Source organism: Ranitomeya imitator, chromosome 3 (assembly GCF_032444005.1).
Source record: "Ranitomeya imitator isolate aRanImi1 chromosome 3, aRanImi1.pri, whole genome shotgun sequence".
Taxonomy (NCBI): Eukaryota; Metazoa; Chordata; class Amphibia; order Anura; family Dendrobatidae; genus Ranitomeya; species Ranitomeya imitator.
In genome coordinates, this window is record NC_091284.1 from 131,468,385 (window position 1) to 131,490,551 (window position 22,167).

Here is a 22,167-nt window from a genome sequence, read left to right on the forward strand (position 1 = left end):
GTATAAATTTTTGTGGTAGAGCGTTTTCTACTTTGGAGGAGTGTGTCAATTAGTCCCTCGGAAAATCCCCTTAATTTTAGCATCTGCCTCTCAAATTCCAGGCCGTCAGATGGAGATTGTCCACCTGGGGGTGGAGAAACGGACCCTGGAAGAGAAGGTTGGGTGTCGAGGGGAGGACCCAAGGGTCCGAAACCGACATGGCTTGTAGGCATGAGAACCATGGCCTTTTGGGCCAGAATGGTGCTATTAGTACAACTCTCGCTCCATCCTCCCTGATCTTCCGAATAACCTGTGGTAACAATATTATCGGAGGGAAGGCGTACGCTAGACTGTATTGCCAAGGGGTTTGGAAAGCGTCTAGAATGTCCGGATGATCTGCTAACGATAGGGATGCAAATTTCTGGACTTGCCTGTTTTTTCTCGTGGCGAAGAGGTCTATTTGCGGACAACCCCATAGGGATACTATCCGTTGGAAGATATGATGGTTTAGGCACCACTCTCCCTGCCTTAGGGTATGTCGACTTAAGAAGTCTGCCTGCTGGTTGTTTTTCCCCCTTATGTGAACTGCAGTGAGGGATAATAGATGTTTTTCTGCCAAATCCAGAATTTTCCCAGCGGAAGACATCAAAGTCTCTGATTGAGTACCTCCTTGTCTGTTTATATAAGCCACTGTGGTGGTGTTGTCGGAAAGGATTCGACCGTCTTTTCCCCGGAGCTGTGGGAGAAAATGACATAAGGCGTATCTTACTGCATTTAGTTCTTTCAGATTAGATGAGTTGTGGCATTCTTCAGTGTCCCATAACCCTTGGCAAAAATCATTTCCCATATGAGCGCCCCATCCATGAGGACTGGCGTCAGTGGTTATAATATGAGATGGTGTTATTACCCATGGAACACCACTCATCAAATGGTTAGAATCCAGCCACCACGTTAAAGAACATAAAACTTCCTGGGACAACGTTATCTTTGCATTTAAGCTAAGTAGCCGTCTTTCCTCTTGGAGGATTTGGTGCTGCAGTGTCCGGGTATGGTATTGTGCCCACTGGACTGCAGGTATACAGGAAATAAGAGATCCCAGTAATGACATGGCTTTTCTTAGGTTCATGTGAGGATTATTTATTGCTGTTGTGACTTTATGTCTGATGAGTGAGATTTTTACCTGAGGGAGCAGACATTTTTGAGTTATGGAGTCTAGATGGAACCCCAGAAACGCTTGAAGTGACAGTGGAGTCAGTCTGGATTTGTCGATATTGATTATCCAACCTAGATCCTGTAGAGATGAAACTGCATGAGCTAAATGGTCAGCACACTGAGAAACTGAATTTCCGATGACTAAAAAGTCATCTAAGTAGGGCACAATTAATGTCTCTTTTTGGCGAATATAAGCCATCACCTCTAGAATCACTTTGGTGAAAATCCTTGGCGCTGTAGAAAGGCCGAAGGGCATGGCTGCATACTGGAAATGACAAATCTTGCCTTTGATTGCCACCGCTACCCTGAAGAACTTCTGGTATCTGTCATGAATAGGGAGATGGTAGTAAGCATCTTTTAGATCAATGCCCCCCATCATACAGTTTGGAAAGAGTAGCTTTATGGTGGATTTTATAGACTCCATTTTAAATGTATCATTTTTAATAAATGAATTAAGCTTTTTGAGGTTTAGGATTGTTCTGAATGAACCATCGGGTTTGGAAATTAAGAATAGAGGAGAATAGAATCCTCTAGTCTCCTGTCCTTCCAGAACTTGAACTAAAACCCCTTTTGATAATAGGGTTTGGATTTCACTCTCAAGGGCCTCCTGTTGTATAGGCGAGCTGAGAGATGTTATAATGTATGATTCGTGGGGAAAGCGAGAGAATTGTAATTTTATTCCATCTCTGATTATATTTAAAATCCACGAACTAGTTGTAATATTTTCCCACTGGGGAGTGAAAAATTTTAATCTGCCCCCTACTGGAATGGTTATATCCTCAGAATTTGCTTTCTTTTGGGGGGTTGGGTCTTCTGAACATGGTACCTCTTTGTTTATCTTCCTTAGGGAACCATGTTGCCGACCTGTCCGTCTGCCTTCTCTTGCCGAATGGCCTTCTCTTAAAGGCTCTCCTATAAAAGGGAATAGAGGTATCAGGAAAAGCCTTTTTCCTGTCTTTTGCCTTCTTGAGTATGTCATCTAAGGTTTTTCCAAAGAGGAACTCACCCTCACATGGGATTGCGCATATCTTAGATTTTGATTGTGCGTCCCCTCTCCAGCTTTTCATCCATAACGCCCGTCTTGCATGGTTTACCAGACCTGCGGATCTAGCTGCTAGGCGGAGAGAATCTGCAGACGCGTCCACCATAAAGGCTGCTGCACCTCGTATTAAGGGAATAGCAGCTCGTAATTTTTCCCGTGACATTTTATTCTCAATGCTTTGGTCTAGCTGGTCAATCCAGATGAGCATTGACCTGGCGGTACAAGTGCTCGCTATTGCTGGCTTAAATATGCCTGTAGTTGCCTCCCAGGATCTTTTAAGGGACGACTCGGCTTTGCGATCTAGAGGGTCTGAGAGTAACCCCGCGTCTTCAACAGGCAATGTGGACGGCTTAGAGGTAGAGGCAACAGCTGCGTCAACCTTAGGGATTTTGGTCAACGTAAGTAACTCATCGTCACTAAACGGGTATTTCCGTTTTGACGCCGAGGGCAAAAAACTTCTCTGATCTTGTTTCTCCCATTCTCTTTTTATTAATGCTTTCACTGCTGGAATTACTGGAAAGCATTTCCTTGTCCTCTCCGCCAAACCCGCAAACATTATATCTTGCGTGGTTTGTGCGCCCTTTGTTTCCTCACACCCCATAGTGTCTCTTATTGATTTCACTAGATTATCCACACTATCTAAGGGGAAACATGAACGTCCCTCAATTTCTGAAGATGATGATGAAGAGGCTATAGAGATATCTGAGAGTACGGCTTGCTCACTATCAGAGTCTGATAAAGGTGTTGGCTTTTTGGATTTACTTTTTTGTGGTTTATCCTGTGACATAGTCTTTAACTCTTCTCTTATAATGGCGCGTAAGTCCGTAATAGACACCGCTGCTCCTTGTGTGGTTTCTGCTATACAATCTTTGCAGAGTTTTTTGGGGTATGAGTCTGGTAGGGGCTGGCTACATAAGGCGCATTCCTTATGTTTGTTTTTTTGTCGTTTTTTGGCCTGATCCAAATAAGACATAGCGAGAGGAGGAAAAAGAGAGAGAAAGGAGGAGAGACGGCATTAGCTTAATAGGCAGAGTTATAAACTCACCCAGTGAAGCTTTTTATTACCGGATCAGACGGCCGAGATCCTTTGGATTTATCCACTGTGTCGCTCTTTCGACCGGCATCTGATGATCCTCTGCTGGAGCGGTCCTTGGAGGGAACTGAGTCTCCTGCTGCAGGATCCATGGCACCTGGAGATGACATCTTGCATCGCAGGTAACAGTGGTTAGCCAGTTTATATAGAGTGCCATTTTTTTTTTAAGCGGTACTGCGCATGCGCGAACTCGCGCTACCCCCACCGCTGATCTCAGCCTGCTTACCCCAGAAGTTTAGCATCTACTTCCGGGGTGAACTTACTAATGGCGGTCAGCGTGCGCGGAGCGGCCTCCAGTCCTCGGACCGCCATGCAGGAAGCTCCTCTCACTCACCCCTTCTGCCGGGCGAGGAACTCCCACGCTGAAGCCGCCGCATAATGCAGATGCCGGGCGGCTTTCTCCGGACCCGGCCATCTGTATGCCTCCCAGACGAGGAGGGAGCCGTCTAGCGGAACTCCCCCGACGCTGCTTCCAGGTTGCAGCCCCTGCCGTTCCGAAGAGACTGCACAGGCGGCGTGCATGCCCAGGTACTTCTGTAGCATCTAGAGTCCTGTCGTTCCCGCAGGAACAGGAAACCTAAACTGAGGAGGAAAGGCGGACCGCCCCCTTTTATCTTTCTGTAGGTTTCCTGTTCTTGTGGGGCGGATCCCTCTCTCCTGTAGGGTGCTGTCGTGGCGAGGGGTAAAAAAGACATTTGTCCATCCAGTTCAGCCTATATTCCATCATAATAAATCCCCAGATCTACGTCCTTCTTCAGAACCTAATAATTGTATGATACAATATTGTTCTGCTCCAGGAAGACATCCAGGCCTCTTTTGAACCCCTCGACTGAGTTCGCCATCACCAACTCCTCAGGCAAGCAATTCCAGATTTTCACTGCCCTAACAGTAAAGAATTCTTTTTTATGTTGGTGGAAAAACCTTCTATCCTCCAGATGCAAAGAATGCCCCCTTGTGCCCGTCACCTTCCTTGGTATAAACAGATCCTCAGCGAGATATTTGTATTGTTCCCTTATATACTTATACATGGTTATTAGATCGCCCCTCAGTCGTCTTTTTTCTAGACTAAATAATCCTAATTTCGCTAATCTATCTGGGTATTGTAGTTCTCCCATCCCCTTTATTAATTTTGTTGCCCTCCTTTGTACTCTCTCTAGTTCCATTATATCCTTCCTGAGCACCGCTGCCCAAAACTGGACACAGTACTCCATGTGCGGTCTAACTAGGGATTTGTACAGAGGCAGTATAATGCTCTCATCATGTGCATCGAGACCTCTCTCAATGCACCCCATGATCCCGTTTGCCTTGGCAGCTGCTGCCTGGCACTGGCTGCTCCAGATAAGTTTATCATTAACTAGGATCCCAAAGTCCTTCTCCCTGTCAGATTTACCCAGTGGTTTCCCGTTCAGTGTGTAATGGTGATATTGATTCCTTCCCATGTGTATAACCTTACATTTATCATTGTTAAACCTCATCTGCCACCTTTCAGCCCAAGTTTCCAACTTATCCAGATCCATCTGTAGCAGAATACTATCTTCTCTTGTATTAACTGTTTTACATAGTTTTGTATCATCTGCAAATATCGATATTTTACTGTGTAAACCTTCTACCAGATCATTAATGAATATGTTGAAGAGAACAGGTCCCAACACCGACCCCTGCGGCACCCCACTGGTCACAGCGACCCAGTTAGAGACTATACCATTCATAACCACCCTCCTCTTTCTATCACTAAGCCAGCTACCAACCCACTTACACACACCTTCCCCCAGACCAAGCATTCCATCATCGCTTCATGATGTCTCTTCTCCCTCATGAAGCCTTATGGAACTCATTATCCTTGAATTCTTTAAGTGAATTTTTAATTTTGGTTAAGATGGGGATTCTTCTGACAATACACTGCTGACATTACATCTTATCATATGTCGGTAACAGTTTAATTCTGTATAATGCACATTCCGCTTTTCTTTTTTTTGCTTGTGCCTTCTTAAGTCTGTCCTAGAATACATTTAAAAGAAATAACAGTATTACACTGGCAAAAAAACACCTTGTAATTCACCCACACTAAGCTTGGTGGGGCTGAACCTCTAGACTGGCTGATGTCCTAATTGCAACATTGTAGATACAGAACGCAGACTTCTCTGTGGAAAGCCTGCTGTGGAGTTGCTCCTTCAACCTTCTGTATGCTGCTTTTTAAAAGAGTGCGCCGCACCAAGCCCTGCCCTCTCCTGGAAATGACCTCTGATGTTCTGCTACAGGTCATCCCAGCATTGGTCTGTGGGTGTAGAGCGACCGCACCATACTAAACTATGCTCCCCAAAAGTTAGCCATAGACATTTAGCATCACTTCCATGCATACATGAATTCATCAAACAGAGTCCTGGGCACTCACCATACCCACAACTCTTTTCTCACTGGGAAATGACATTCCAGCACCCTGGAGCCTCCTTCTGACTCTAGCTCCTCTAGCATTTCCAGGAGCGACTGCCCCCAAGTCACAACCAGGGCTGTGGAGTCGGTATAAAATGGACTCACTCAAGACTCCTAAAATACATAATAAATTTGGTACAGGATGTGATGTAAATGTTTTCATAAGAATTTGGGAAAGTTATGAAATGTCCTATAAATGTCTGTTCTATTCCTTATCTAAGAATCTAGGCTTTTTCTTGAGATGAATCTGTACTGAGCTTTATGTTCGAAACGCATCCAGTTTTCTATACTCTTGGCACCTTCCACACTCCGACGATACTTACGATTATGTCACAATAACTGTCTTTGTTTTAAAGGCTTCAATAAAGACTTTGTGATTTTATATTGCTGAAGCTGGATCTTTTCTACTTACGTGCACTTCGCCTCTAGTCTGGCAGAGACGTGGATCTTGTGCTTCATCCCATGGAAATCTAAGCGTGAGCTGAAAAATTCATTTTTCGTTTATGCTGCACTTCATGTACATGCTCAGTAGTGAGACGGTGCTGTGGAGTCGGGAGTCAGGGAAATTGAAGACTCAGACGCAGAGTTTTAGCTTACCAACTCCACTGTCCTAGTAACAAAAACTAACATCCCACCCCTGGCATTACTGGGGTGTGTAGTTCTTCTAAAGACAGGAAACCTGGAAAGTGAATAGAGAGGCTCTGTCTTTTAAAGCTGTAGGTTTCCTGTCTTTTTTGGACAGATCCTGTCTCCATGGTGCGGTCGTGGTTGATAATGGACCTAATTCAAGTGCCAAGCAGTCAGATGTCAGGTAGTGAACCTGGAGGTGGAAGACTGGGTCCTGGGACAGAAAACGGAGAATGTCAAGTAATGTCCAGGAGGTCAGAGACGGACATAATTCTTAGCCAAGCAAACCATTCCCTTCTGTGCCAATTATTATGACTCTGGCTCCCTCCTTCCTAATTTTCTTCAACACTATCGGAATTAGAAGGGAGGGAAGGCGTAGGCTAGGTGAAAATCACACTTCTGCTGAAGGGCATCCACCTTACTTGGTAATTCCCCTGGATTCAGGGAGAAAAGTATTTCTACCTAGCGATTCCCTCCGGTAGCTAATAAATATATTTAACGAAGACCTAAACATGGCAAAAATCTGACTGAAAATCTCTCAATTCAATGTCCGTTCTCCTTGGCTGAGTGAATGGCGGACTTAGGTAGTTGGCTATAACATTCTCTGCCCCTTTTACGTTCCGGGCGGTTATGGATGAAAGATTTTCTTCTGCCAACCGGAAGATTTTGCCTACTTTGGTCAATAGTGGACCCCCTTGGTGATTTTTGTAGTTCATTGTTCTTATGTTGTCGAACATGACCACCACATTTCTGCCTGCAATCCACTCTAAAGAAACTTGTATAGCCTTCCTTACTGCTTTCATTTCTTTCAGATTTGATGAACTGTTTATTGTAGTATCTCAGACCCTGAAAAAAGTGATCGTCCAGGTTGACTCCCCAACCTTCTGAACTTGCATCCATGGTAACTACTATCATTTCTTGAATTGTCCATGGAACTCTTTTTAAGAGGTTCTTTCTGTCCATGCACCAGACTAAGGAGTCCACAACCTCTGCTGACAATTAGAATTTCTAGTCTAGATGACATGACCCACTGGTCTGTACTGGAAGATCTCCCACTGAAGGCATCTTGAATGAATCTGGGCCCACTGGGCAGATAGAATCATGGCTGTCAGAGAGCCTAACAGAGACATTGCTCATTTTACCAAAATCTCCTGAATCCTCTGGACTTTCAATACTTTATGCCACATTCTCAGAATCTTTTGCGAGAGGAAACAACGTTGAGAGATTGAATCCAAACAGAACCCAAGAACAACCTGAATCTGTAGAGGTTGCATTCTTGACTTGCTCTTGTACACTAGCCAACCCAGTTCTGATAAGATAGCGAGGACCTGTTTGACTGCATTTGCACAGTCTTCCTCTGATTTCCCTATTAGGAAGTAGTATAAATAGGGTACCATTAAAATGTCCTATTTCCTTCTGTAATGTGCAATTTCTGCCACTATTTTGGTGAAAATTCTGGCTGCTATAGAAACGCTGAAGGAAAGTCATTGATATTGTAATTGAAGCCTGTCTCTAATTTTTACCGCTATTCAGATATTTCTGATGACCTAGGTGGATTGTAATGTGAAAATATGCTTCCATCAGGTCCATCACTGACATGACGCAAAACAGGTGTATCTCAGGGTTTCCATTTTGAATTTTGTGGTTTCTAGATAGCAATTCAGAGCTTTTAAATTGACAACTATTCTGGGAGAACCATCCATTTTTTAACTAGAAACAGATGGCTGAAACCTTTCCCAATGTCTGTTGTTGGTAATCTGACCAGTACTTGTTTTTCTAACAGCTTTAGAATTCCCATATCCAAAGTCCTTTGGTTCTTTGTTCCTAATCATGTTACTACTACTCATCCAGGAGGGGGGAATCTAGCCCCAGTCCTTGGGCGAGTGTTCATCAGTAGGCTGGCAGCAAGGCCAACTGATGTAATAAGACCTTTAGCCTTCCCCTGACTTCAAAGAAAAAAAGACAGCGCCACAATGGATGGTGAAAAAATAAAAACTTACATTTAGTCTGCCTTCTGTAGCGACGTTTCGGTCAACAGACCTTTATCGTGCCTGATAAAGGTCTGTTGACCGAAACGTCGCTACAGAAGGCAGACTAAATGCAAGTTTTTATTATTTCCACCATCCATTGTGGCGCTCTTTTTTCTTTGAAGTCTTGGTACGTTGTCCGGGATGGGCTCCCTGGTTCTGGACGTGCGCCCCTGTTTCCGCTGAGACCTTCATTTACAAAAGAAAAAAAAAGGGTGCGGTTTTGACTTTTTTCTGTCTTGACTTTTTAGCCGTCCCCTGTCCGGAGCTTGGCATCATGGTTGCTTGGGTCTTCCCTTCAGGTACATCCACCAGTCCAGTCCCACTGTCCTTTCTCCTCCCCTTACCCTCAGAACCCCAAAAGGGTCTTTTGAGTTTAGGAAAAAAGGAATATTCTTATTATCACCACTTTCTCTAAAGGGGGAGTCACACAACGATACTGTTAACGATATCGTTGCAACGTCACGCTTTTGGTGACGTAGCAACGATCCCGCTAACGATCTCGTTATGTGTGACAGCGACCAACGATCAGGCCCCTGCTGGGAGATCGTTGGTCGTTGGGGAATGATCAGGACCATTTTTTGGTCACTGATCACCCGCTGTTATCGCTGGATCGGCGTGTGTGACGCCGATCCAGCGATGTGTTCACTTGTAACCAGGGTAAATATCAGGTTACTAAGCGCAGGGCCGCGCTTAGTAACCCGATATTTACCCTGGTTACCATTGTAAAAGTTAAAAAAAACAAAAAAAAACAGTACATACATTCTGATGTCTATCACGTCCCCCGGCGTCCACAGGGTTAAAACTGCTTTCGGCAGGAGCGCTGCTAATGTGTCAGTGCCGGCCGTAAAACAGAGCACAGCGGTGACTTCACCGCTGTTAATGCCGGCGCTGACACAGTCAGTGCAGGAAAGCTCTCGGCAGCAGCGCGTGCATTAGCAGCGCTCTTGCCGAAAGCAGTTTTAACCCTGTGGACGCCGGCGGGGGACGTGACAGACATCAGAATGTGAGTATGCAGTGTTTTTTTAAACTTTTACAAAGGTAACCAGGGTAAATATCGGGTTACTAAGCGCGGCCGTGCACTTAGTAACCTGATGTTTACCCTGGTTACCCGGGTGCTGCAGGGGGACTTCGGCATCGTTAAAGACAGTTTCAACGATGCCGAAGTCTTTCCCCTGAACGTTGGTCGCTGGAGAGAGCCGTCTGTGTGACAGCTCCCCAGCGACCACACAACAACTTACCAACGATCACGGCCAGGTCGTATCGCTGGTTGTGATCGTTGGTAAGTCGTTTAGTGTGACTAAAGCTTAAGACCTCATCTAAAACGGAGCTGAACAAATAACCCCCTTGGCAGGGAACAGCACACGCCTTCATTTTAGACTAGAAAGACGCTGCCCAATTTTTTGGCCAAAGCACTCTGTGGGCAGAGTTTGAGAGGGCACAGGAGCAGACGGCAAATCTAATGTCCACAGATGCGCACGCAACAAAAAAGAAAAAAAAATCAGTCGCCTACTGAATAGTTGGTAAGGCCTCTATTAGTTGATCTCTTGGATACTTATTCCTTATCTAGGAATTTAATTCCTGTAGCTATTTAATTAGGGACACAGCTGTACAAGTGGTCATTATACTGGGCTTAAAGAAACAAGCACTCGCTTCCCATGCTCCCCTAAGGAAAGTGTCAAGTTTCCAATGTAAAGGGTCCTTAGAACATCTATGACACTCTCCATAAGGAGAAACGATACCCCTTAGACCCCAGTCCAGAGCCTCTCACCTAGCCAAATTAGTTCTCATGCTTTGCACTGACGAGGTCCAACAGCCCGAAACACCGTGTCTGCGAATTGAGATACTGATTTGGCTTTTATCCTAAGTCATATTGCACGACTCGTTTAAAAGGGTTGAATGTGACTTGTAGGATCGCTACTTCCAACAGGTGGCGCTATAGAGTTTATGTCCTCTTTTTCTCAGAAGAGGAAATTTGCATATTATCCACAAGAAGGCATTTGATATGAAACATACAGGTCAATCTTTTTATCAACAGTCTATAACCTGTATGCCCATATTAATGGCTTATAGGTCAAATGTGGTGAGATTCCCTTTAATCTCAAACCAGGGATGGAGTTTCTTCAGCCAGTTTTCTCTATACAGGAGACAAAGGCTTTTAGTATATGCTTTAGGTAAATTTCCGTTTTATGAGGCACATTCCTTGTTCTGGTCCTTTGCCAACGCCTTTCTAGGCCTATCCTAAGGAATATATCAATAACAATCAGAATGATATATCACATCTGAAGTACTCACCCCATCTTATGCACTGGAAAGAACCGTGCTAGGAGGAGGCTTTGGGTCATTTGTTTCACCGCTGGGCATTACTGGATCATCCATGCTGCAGTCTCCCACCGTAGCGGCACATCTACTGTCAGCAGGAAGTACTCACAAGCCCCATGTATCTATCAGGGAGGTGTTTTGAGGTGGGGTGAGGGGACGACTGCTACTCCGACTGGAGAATTAACACACCTTGGGGTGAGTCCTATCACTTGAAATACTGGTGCACATTGTGAACTAGGAAGCAGCCAGACCGACTGTATGCGCCTCCACTGACCCGAAATCGCTGGCATAAGCTTGCAGAGTGCACACATATCTTTGCCCGTCTTCCGTACCCTGAATTGGCCCAAAGGGAGCGGAGCATTATCCCCTCCCTATTCCAGCAACTGCATGGAAAGGCACCAAACACGAAGTCAATGAGACCATGGGAGCCACGTCGACTGCTCACCCTGGGAAAGCCTCCTGCAACTTCCGAAAAAAAAATCCTCCAGGAACATGATTCTTCACCCTGCAGGGCTGTAGGTCTCCTCTTCACAGAAACAGGAAACACCGAGGCCTACGGAAAGGTTCCAACTCTTTATTGTGTAGGTGGATACTCTCGCTGTACAGTGATGTCAAGGTATAGGGGAAAACTGGCTTAGGTGGGAATTATACATGTCCCCCACTGACTGGTTTGAAGCATGCATGTTCTGTGACCAGGTAGCACGTGAAGGAGGTGACCTGTGTCCGTCACCTATTTTCATTACATATTATATCTATTCACAGAAAATAATTTACAGTTAGAGCTTTTGGATGTTATCTAGGTGAGGTACTATTATCCAGAGCAAAAAGAAGCTCCAGGTCTTGTGGACTCATTGCCATTTATTACAAGGGTCCCCACTCACTCAAATAACCACTCGCTAAATTTGTTCACTCACAGTTCTCTGACATAGAGCTAACCAACTCATTTAGTAGACTAAACTATATTCTAATTAAATGAACATGCTGACATTTTTTGTCCAATTATATTATGCACCCGGTTAGTAAGAATAACAAATCACTTGGTCTTTTGAAGTTTATTCTGAGGACATTCATTCATTGGTGAAATAAGTTCTGAGGATTTCAACCTCCTCAGGCAGAATGAAAATAAAACGGTATATTTTGTAAGAAAAGCATCCAATTCATGTGTTACACAGCAGGTGATGTCTGGACAGCATCAAGTGTTCTTGTGCTGAGAACCTGCTCAGTTATAAGTTAGAATTTGGGGCCTGTAAATATTAGACTTCTGTTGTATGAAGAGTTAATTTATCCAAGTAGCACTTGCCGAATAAATATAAAGCAAGTGTCTCTTTTAAAAAAATTTTTTTAGCAGCATCGGGGTGTTTGTCTCTAGTCGTCATCTATGGTTGGCTTTATTGTCACTCCTCTTCTTATCTGACCCCAGCCAATCAAACTGCAGAGGAAAAAAAAAAATAGATGTCAAAATAATATGTACAATGGGAAAATACATAACCGTGATCACAGTAATGATATATAGAGGGCTTCTGCAGGCACTGGCAAATATAAAGTTGAGAACAGTAGAAATACTCATGAAGACTGCAGTCCAGAGAGCAACAAGGATCATGGAGGAGATTCATTTGACTCAAAGAGGCCCAGAATATTCTGTAATACCTCTTGCTAGGTCGAAGCAATCTGAACTAAACAAAATGCAATGTGCTCGTAGTATATGGATGGTTTTCAGATGAGGCATGGTTCCATTTGTTGGGTTATGAAAACTCGCAAAACACCAGCATATGGGCTGCTGAAAATCCCTTTGCCACTCACCGAAAAGGACCCCATGATCAAAAAGTTGGTGCATGGTGCACAATGTCTCGGTTGTGCATCATAGGGCTCATTTTTGTTTACATCACCTGGACACCAATGTGTACCTGGACATTTCTGAACAGTTCGTGAACCAACTGGATGATCGTAGGTTAATGGAAGAATAATTCCAGCAAGATGGAGCAACATGTCACACGATCAGCAAGTAGTATGGCGGGAATGGAGTCCTTTTTGGCAACAGAGTAAATTCATAGGGACTGTGGCCACCATTAGACTTCTTTCTTTGAGGCATGCCCAAAGTAAAATAATGGCCGTTTAACCGAACAAGCCTCTGTGGAAGGATTACAAAAAAAAACAAAAAAAAAAAAAAACAAAGACACCCCCAATATGAAATTTCTGCCATTACTCCCTCCCTCTATATGCTTGCAGATACATGTGAGAAAATGCAACACGGCATTGAAATGTGTCTGGGAGATCACTTCCAGTATTGTTTGTAATGCAATCAATCACACGTCAAGGTATTAGACCTGTTTTTGGGCACAGATTGCTTCATCCCAATAAGTTAACACAGAATATTCGGGGCCCCTTTTGAATAAATTTCCCTATATATCAAACCGGCTTCTCAGGAAGTTCCAGTGATAGTGGTTCATACAAAATTAGATACATCACTCATGTAAAGCGAGCACATTATTTGCCACTTCTTACTCTTCACCTCTCCATTAGCTGCTTATTTTTCTGATATTCTTTACATTTTTTGGCAAAATAGGACAAATGTATTACTCCTGTGTGTAATTACACAGGGACTACTTAGACTGTCACCAGGTTATCCCTATATTAACTATCACCACCTTTCAGTGGCTTTCATTTCACTTTAGAGCAGGGGTGTCAAACTGCATTCCTCGAGGGCCGCAAACCATGCGTGTTTTCAAGATTTCCTTAGCATTGCACAAGGTGCTGCAATCATTATGTGCGTAGGTGATTAAATTATCACCTGTGCAGTACAAGGAAATCCTGAAAACATGACCTGTTTGCAGCCCTCGAGGAATGCAGTTTGACACCCCTGCTTTAGAGCCAACCTGCCTTTGTATACCCAAGAAAACACCTTTTTCCTCACAATATGTTAATTGGCACCTTCTGGTTCAATGGATGTCTCCAGAATGTGCTCAGCGCCTCCCCTGTTCCCTTCAGTCGCCATCTCTCATGCCTTTATTGGTGTGAATGTCTCCTACGAAATCCAGTCTGATCAACCTTCGTGTCTGCACAATAGGGAAAAATGCCACGCAAAACACTGTTCTGATAAAGTCAGCCATGTCAATGAATGCAGGAGGGCAGTGTCCAAAGAACCCCAACAGACTAGATGGCATGGCAAAATTATGAAAAGCATTTTCTAAAGTATAGGGGAAGCCGCGGTCTTATGAAGAGGTTGCAGGAGTGCTACTAAAGATTATTGATAGGTGGTGGATATAATTTAAGTAAGGAAAACATGGTGACATTCCATTAAATTTTTTTTATATATTTTTCTGAACTCCCTTTCCACTCCCTTTCCGTTTGCTGCTACAAGTCTCCAGCTATTTTTTTTTTAACCTCTATGTCCTGAAAACGCTTTGCCTTTAGGTTTTTCTTCATTCTTTGGAATAAGAAGCCGTCGCATAGGGTTAGGGCGGGTGAGTAAGAAACCAGCGTCATGATGTTTTTCGCCAAAAACTCACTGATTTTCAACATTGTGTGGGCAGGCGCATGGTCATGATGAAGCAGCCAGTCCCTCGGTCGGAACAATTCAGTTCGTTTTTTTCTCTCACTGCCTCAGGAAATCGCTTCAGCACTTGCTGATAGTAATGTTGGCTCTCTGTGGTGCCCTGAGGAACAAATCCAACGTGAACGACTCCTTTGATGTAAAAAAAAATAAATAAAAAATAAATCATCGTGCACTTCAAATCTTATTTCACTTGCCATGTTTTTTTTGGTCTGGGCGATCAATCTATCTTCCACTGGCTGGACAGCAGTTTTGTTTCAGGACTGTAAGCGCAACATTAAAATTTATCTCTTGTGATCATTTTTGACAAAAAAAAAAAAAAAACACAACCAGGGTCAGTTTGTGCCCATTCTTTCAATTCCAGACACTCTTAGACAGTTCTCCCTCTGGTTATCGGAAAGCAGTCGTGCAACGCGTCTCATGGTCAAATCTTCAGTTAGGACTCTCTGGCATGAACTCCAGGAAATTCCAGTTATTTCCTCCAATTTGTCAATTATTTTGTGACAATCAAACATGGCGCAGTTTTTGAACATTTTCATCTGTTCTGGAAGTTGTGGGGTGACCTGAACGGGGTTCGTTTTTCATTTGGCCACTTCCAAACTGGGCAAACCACTCAAATTCTTGCCTGGCTTAGAGCTTCCTTCCCATAAAGCTTCCCTCAGCATTGAAACTGATTCTGCAGCCGTTTTCTTTAATACGAAACAGAATTTGATGTTGGCGCGATGCTCCTTGAAGTTTGACACCGCAAAATCGCCTTGGACATTGAGAGGGACTTAAGGAAACAATCTCTGTCTCTTGTGATGGTTTCTCATGAATCCTACTTTGCCAACTGAGAAAGGAGAGAGGGCAGCACCGCCAACTGACTTGACTATAGAAAATAATGCTCATTTTTTGGGGTATCCCCTCTTATGCACTAAATTAATCACAGAGGGCCAAGCTGAGGATAGATTTGGCACCTGTAGACAGTGTAGTCTAAATATAACCATACAAAAGAAAAACACCTCCGCACAGCTGCTACCGACTCAAATCGCCATATTAAATTGCCAAACAATGCCGCTGGTCCCTTCCGACAGGTTTAGTGGTACAGTATCCAAAAGTTGCAAGACAAAGAATATCCATGTACAAGAGAAGAAAATGGAACGCACTCACCGGTCTTTGTAAAATCCAATCCTTTATTCAAAGCATGGACAGACTTAGCAGGACCCGTAGAAGCGCTCGTTAGCGCGAAACGGCCGTCATCCTCCACACCCTGCTAAGTCTGTCCAAGTTTCTTCTCTTGTATATGGATAGTGTAGTCTAAATTTATTCTATTAGTTGGCTTGCTTTTAGACCATTTTTTAAAGCTAAAAACATGGAGCATCTTAACCCTTTGTCGCCATTTACATCATCTGTCGCCATTTATGTAATCTTCTGCCCGTGTAAGTATTTTATATATATATAGGGAAAACGATACGCCCCCTGTGTACGTTAGGTTCCGGGAACATTTTAAATCTATTTCATCTGGAAAGGGAGTTCCTAGATTAATGTCCCATATTAAAGATAAACATAACGGGAACCCTGGGGTACTAACGTTTGCAGGTGTTGAAAAGGTCAGCTTACCAGTGCAAGGAGGTAATTTAGGCAACCTGTTACTCAGACGTGAAGCGGAATGAATCATGCGCACTGGCGCTATGGGTCCATTGGGCTTCAATGACAGGGTGGATATGTCGGTATTTTTGTAAGAGATGATATCGGTTTATGCTTGGGTAAATACATCTTGGTAATAGAATGTAGGAATCAATTTGAAATGTTGGAACTACTAATGAGCTTTGATATTCACAAAAGATGACACCTTTCATTTGGAGTATTTAGGTGTGTACGCAATGCTCTCGCTGGAAAGGTATCTTAGATATTCAGAATTATGTGTAATTTGTTCTAATTTGTGCTTTTTAATGTTTTGTATTTCGTGGTAAGTGGAAGGAGTTTGGCAGGGGGGAGTGTGTTGTGGCCGGCATATGTCTTCCTTCGTCATGTCCTCACACATGCTGACCTGTGGAAGCGCAAACAGCGCGAAACGGCCGTCATCTATCCCTGCTCACAAGGGCTCCGTTTTCTTACTCCCCTGGCCATGAAATTTTAATATGAAGATGAAATAAAGTTGGGAATTTTAGATCGGTGAGTGCCTTCTCTTTCTTCTCGCATATGACAATGGATTTTCGTGTGTTTTCAGAAGAGCACCCGTGATCATGATGTGTGGCTGATACCAAGATGATTATTGACTAACACCAGGGCCCTATTTCAGGACTACCTCGATTTTACAGACAGTGCCGTTTGTCTATTGGGTCTTTTTGACGTGATTGCGGGCTGCTGATGGGCTGTCATGGCAAATGTGGCCTAAGTAAAGGTCGTCTGTCTTCCAAGTTACTACTTCTATGAAGCACTGCATAGGGAGATTGTCAATTTACCAATACACTGCAATATTAGTGTAGGCAAGACACCTTCATAGCAGGACACGAATTCCATAGGAGGCTGGCAATTTATATATATAACAAATATAAGACTGTAATACTATCATAGTACAGTGTCTTGTATAGGTGATCTAGCGATAGTCTCCTCAGTGAACAAACATGCTAATTAAAAACATAAAATACATTGAATAAAATAACATACATCAATATAAAAAAATAAAAATATTGCAGAAATCATGTGGACAGCAAAATGGAACCAATACGTACTACTCACAAGCATATTTTGTTTTATATTTTGTACATGCGGATTAAAGAGCTGTAACATTTATTAAATTACATCATTTTTGCGTCCTTTTCAGTATTCTTGAGGCTTAATTTTGTGTTTGCACACTTATTTTGCCGAGATCGAGCAATATTGGTGGGAAAATAAATTAAGTACCGTATATACTCGAGTGTGAGCCGACCCGAGTATAAGCCGAGACACCTACTTTTGCCATGGAAAACTGGGTAAGCTTATTGGCTCGAGTATAAGCCGGGTATGCATTGTCCCCTCATCCCTGTCCTGCTATGAATGCCTCCCCATCCCTGTCTGCATGCCTCCCCTGTCATTGTATGCATGCCTCCCCCTTCCCTGCCAAGAATGCCTCCCATGTTCAGTCCCTGTATGCATGACTCCTTATTCCCTATCCCTGTGTGCATGTTTCCTATTGAAAAAAAAACAAACAAAAAAATATATACTCGCCTACATGAGCGCCCTGGGTGCTAGCACTGCATTTCGTTCCGGCAGCTGCATGCAGCTTTTCCTGTGCTCAGCGGTCACGTGGTACCGCTCATTAAGGTGATGAATATGCGCTCCACCTGTATGGGAGTGGAGATGCGTCCATATTCATTAATGAGTGGTACCACGTGACCACTGAGCACAGGAAGAGCTGCAGGCAGGAGCAGGAACAAGATGCAGTGCCAGCACCAAGGGTGCAGGTAGGAGAGTATGATGTGTGCGCCGGTTCCTGGCACCCGCTGCTCCACCGCCCCCCCTCCCACGCCAGCTTTCTGTACCGTGACTCGTGCATAAGCCGAGGAGGGAGTTTTCAGCACACAAAAATGTGCAGAAAAACTCGGCTTATACACGAGTATACACTCCCTGACAGAAGTTGTCGCTTATCCATGTTATGTAAATAAAAGCTTATAACCTGATGTTAAATTCATCCATTGGTTGTATAAATTATTCTTTTGAAAGCTGAAACCCTCCGAAATGTGGTTTAGGTTAAGAAAATAAATTGGCATCAATGCAGAAATATTTATCAGTTAAAGGGAACCTGTCACCCCGAAAATCGCGGGTGAGGTAAGCCCACCGGCATCAGGGGCTTATCTACAGCATTCTGTAATGCTGTAGATAAGCCCCCGATGTTACCTGAAAAAGGAGAAAAAGACGTTAGATTATACTCACCCAGGGGCGGTCCCGCTGCTGGTCTGGTCGGATGGGCGTCTCCGGTCCGCTGCGGCGCCTCCTATCTTCTTTCCATGACGTCCTCTTCTGATCTTCAGCCACGGCTCCGGCGCAGGCGTACTTTGCTCTGTCCTGTTGAGGGCAGAGGATAGTACTGCAGTGCGCAGGCACCGGAAAGGTCAGAGGCCCGGCGCCTGCGCACTGCAGTACTTTGTCTGCCCTTAAGAGGGCAGAGCAAAGTACGCCTGCGCCGGAGCCGTGGCTGAAGATCAGAAGAGGACGTCATGGCGCCGCAGCGGACCGGAGACGCCCATCCGACCTGACCAGCAGCGGGACCGCCCCTGGGTGAGTATAATAGAACGTCTTTTTCTCCTTTTTCAGGTAACATCGGGGGCTTATCTACAGCATTACAGAATGCTGTAGATAAGCCCCTGATGCCGGTGGGCTTACCTCACCCGCGATTTTCGGGGTGACAGGTGCCCTTTAATGGACACAGAATGGTCAGATTTTGGCAAGACAAAAGTTTTGCCGCCTGGTCATATAATGCACCAAATCCTAGTTTACATCCTCACCTGTGCTCAGTAAATGATCGGTGAGTGTGTGTGTGTGTGTGTATAAAAAGAAACGCAGCACCCCAGACCTTCACTTGAACTGCAACTTGAGCTCTGACAACATGCCAAAAATCCACCCTGCGACCAAAGCCTAGATTATCAAGAGACTGAAGACCAGATCCACTGCAGAGGTGGCTGGCACCTTTAACGTGTCTCAGCATCAAGTACAAAGAATTAAAAAAAGATTTGAAGAGACTGGAGATGTGTTTGACAAGCCCAGGTCCGGCAGACCCCACAAGACAACTGCTCAGTAGGAAAATTTGTTGGTTAGAAAATCCAAAGCAAGCCCCTCTTTCCACTGCAGCAGAGCTCCAACAGGCCTGGTCACTTCAAGTCAAATGTCAAAGGAGTCAAATTCTGCAGCAGGATGGTGCTCCATTTCATACATCCATCTCTACAACAAAGTTCCTCCAGACAAAAAAGATCAAGGTGCTCAAGGACTGGTCAGCCCAGTCACCAGACATGAACATCATTGAGCATGTTTGTGGTAGGATGAAAGAGGAAGCTCGGAAGACAAAACCAAAGAATCTAGATGAACTCTGGGAGGCATGTAGGACTGCATTCTTTGCTATTCCTGATGATTTAATTAATAAATTGTATCAATCATTGTTGAAACGCATGGATGCAGTCCTTCAAGGTCATGGAAGTCACACAAAATATTAAATATGACTCTAATAGCACCACAACTTCATTCACTAATGCTATGCAACATATATTTTTATTTTAAGTTAATTATATGTTTGAATATCACATTACTTTCTGTGGGCGACAAAACTTTTGTCTTGCCAAAATCTGACCATTCTGTGTCCATTAACTGATCAACATTTCTGCCAATTTATTTTCTTAACCTAAACCACATTACGGAGGGTTTCAGCTTTCAAAAGAATAATTTATCAACCAATGGATGAATTTAACGTCAGGTTATAAGCTTTTAATTGTATAACATGGATAAGCGACATACACACCCTGACAGAAGTTATACGGTATGTCTTTTTCAATTTTTTTTAATGACCAGAAAAGACCACCAAGATGCATTTTAAAATTTGAAAGTATTCGGCCCCTGGAACTTTTCAACCTTTTCCCACATATCATGCTTCAAACATGAAGATACCAAATGTAAATTTTTGGTGAAGAATCAACAAGTGGAACACAATTGTGAAGTTGGATGAAATGTATTGGTTATTTTATATTTTTGTGGATATTCAAAAACTGAAAAGTGGAGCATGCAATATTATTCAACCCCTTTAACTTAATACTTTGTTGTGCCACCTTTTGCTGCGATTACAGCTGCAAGTCACTTGGGGTATGTCTATCAGTTTTGTACAGAGACAAATTCTTACCCATTCTTCCTTGGCAAACAGCTCGAGCTCACTGAGGTTTGATGGAGATCGTTTGTGAACAGCAGTTATCAGCTCTTTCCTCAGATTCTCGATTGGATTGACGTCTGGACTTTGACTTGGCCATTCTAACACTTGGATACGTTTATTTGTGAACCATTCCATTGTAGTTTTTGCTTTATGTTTGGGATCTTTGTCTTGTTGGAAGACAAATCTCCGTCCCCGTCTCAGGTCTTTTGCAGACTCCAGCAGGTTTTCTTCCAGAATGGCCCTGTATTTGGCTCCATCCATCTTCCCATCAATTTGAACCATCTTCCCTGTCCCTGCTGAAGAAAAGCAGGCCCAAACCATGATGCTGCCACCACGTTTGACAGTGGGGATGGTGTGTTCAGGGTGATTAGCTGTGCTGCCTTTACGCTAAACATATCGTTTGGCATTGTTGCCAAAAAGTTTGATTTTGTTTTCATCTGACCAGAGCACTTTCTTACACATATTTGGTGTGTCTCCCAGGTGGCTTGTTGCAAACTTTAAACAACACTTTTTATGGATATCTTTGAGGAATGGCTTTCTTCTTGCCACTCGTCCATAAAGGCCAGATTTGTGCAGAGTACAACTGATTGTTGTCCTATGGACAGACTGTCCCACCTCAGCTGTAGATCTCTGCAGTTCATCCAGAGTGATCATGGGCCTCTTGGTTGCATCTCTGATCAGTCTTCTCCTTGTTTGAAATGAAAGTTTAGAAGGACGGCCGGGTCTTGATAAATTTGCAGTGGTATGATACGCCTTCCATTTCAATATGATCACTTGGACAGTGCTCCTTGGGATGCTTAAAGTTTTGGAAATCATTTCGTATCCAAATCTGGTTTAAACTTCTCCACAACAGTATCACGGACCTGCCTGTTGTCTTTCTTGGTCTTCACGATGCCCTCTGTGCTTCAAACAGAACCCTGAGACTATCACAGAGCAGGTGCATTTATACGGAGACCTGATTACACACAGGTGGATTATATTTATCATCATTAGGCATTTAGGACAACATTGGATCATTCATAGATCCACAATGAACTTCTGGAGTGAGTTTGATGCACTGAAAGTAAAGGGGCCGAATAATATTGCACGCCCCACTTTTCAGTTTTTGAATTTCCCAAAAAATGTAAAATAACCAATAAATTTCATCCAACTTCAGAATTGTGTTCCACTTGTTGTTGATTCTTTACCAAAAATTTACATTTGGTATCTTTATGTTTGAAGCAGGATAGGTGGGAAAAGAGGGATTTTTGGTTCTTACCGTAAAATCTCTTTCTTGGAGCCTTCATTGGGGGACACAGGTAACCATGGGTGTATGCTGCTGCCTCTAGGAGGCTGACACTATGCAAATAAAGAAGTAGCTCCTCCCCGGCAGTATACACCCTCCGACAGGCACCAGGCAACTCAGTTGGTGCAAAAGCAGTAGCAGGAACAGGTAATATTAAACTCAACCTATGTACCAACCCACAACAACAGCACGTTGGCCAACACGGTACAACTTCAAGGGAGGGTGCTGTGTCCCCAATGAAGGCTCCAAGAAAGAGGGATTTTTGGTTCTTACCGTAAAATCTTTCTTTCTCGCTTCATTGGGGGACACAGGTAACCATGGGACATCCAAAAGCAGTCCCTAGGGCGGAATATTATGCAGAAAACGAGGAGTTAGATCGGCCGGTGAGAAACCGCCGCCTGCAGTATCTTCCTACCCAGGCTCGCGTCCGCAGAAGCCTGAGTATGCACCTTGTAGAATTTTACAAAGGTGTGAATGGATGGCCATGTTGCGGCCTTGCAAACCTGCGAGGCCGAAGCTTGGTGACGAACTGCCCAAGAAGCTCCCACAGCCCGGGTAGAGTGAGCCTTCACCCCCCAAAGGAGGCCGTTTGTCTTGGACACGGTATGCGCTCCAGAACGGCCGAACGGATCCAACGAGATATTGTGGACTTGGAGGCGGGGAGCCCCTTTCGACGCCTTTCCGAGATGATGAACAGAGGATCGGCCTGACGAAAGGAAGCAGTTTTG

At 44.0% G+C, this 22,167-nt stretch overlaps 1 protein-coding gene across 1 annotated transcript in view; it reads right to left on the minus strand.

The window, feature by feature from the left end:
• Nucleotides 1-11,769: 11,769 nt before the first annotated feature.
• EIF2S3 (eukaryotic translation initiation factor 2 subunit gamma) overlaps nucleotides 11,770-22,167 on the minus strand; it is a 58,257-nt gene continuing 47,859 nt past the window's right edge. Inside the window, exon 12 of the mRNA XM_069761457.1 lies at nucleotides 11,770-12,161. Within this exon, the coding sequence (XP_069617558.1) occupies nucleotides 12,098-12,161 (64 nt within the window). The 3' untranslated portion in view covers nucleotides 11,770-12,097. The remainder of the gene's footprint in view (nucleotides 12,162-22,167) is intronic.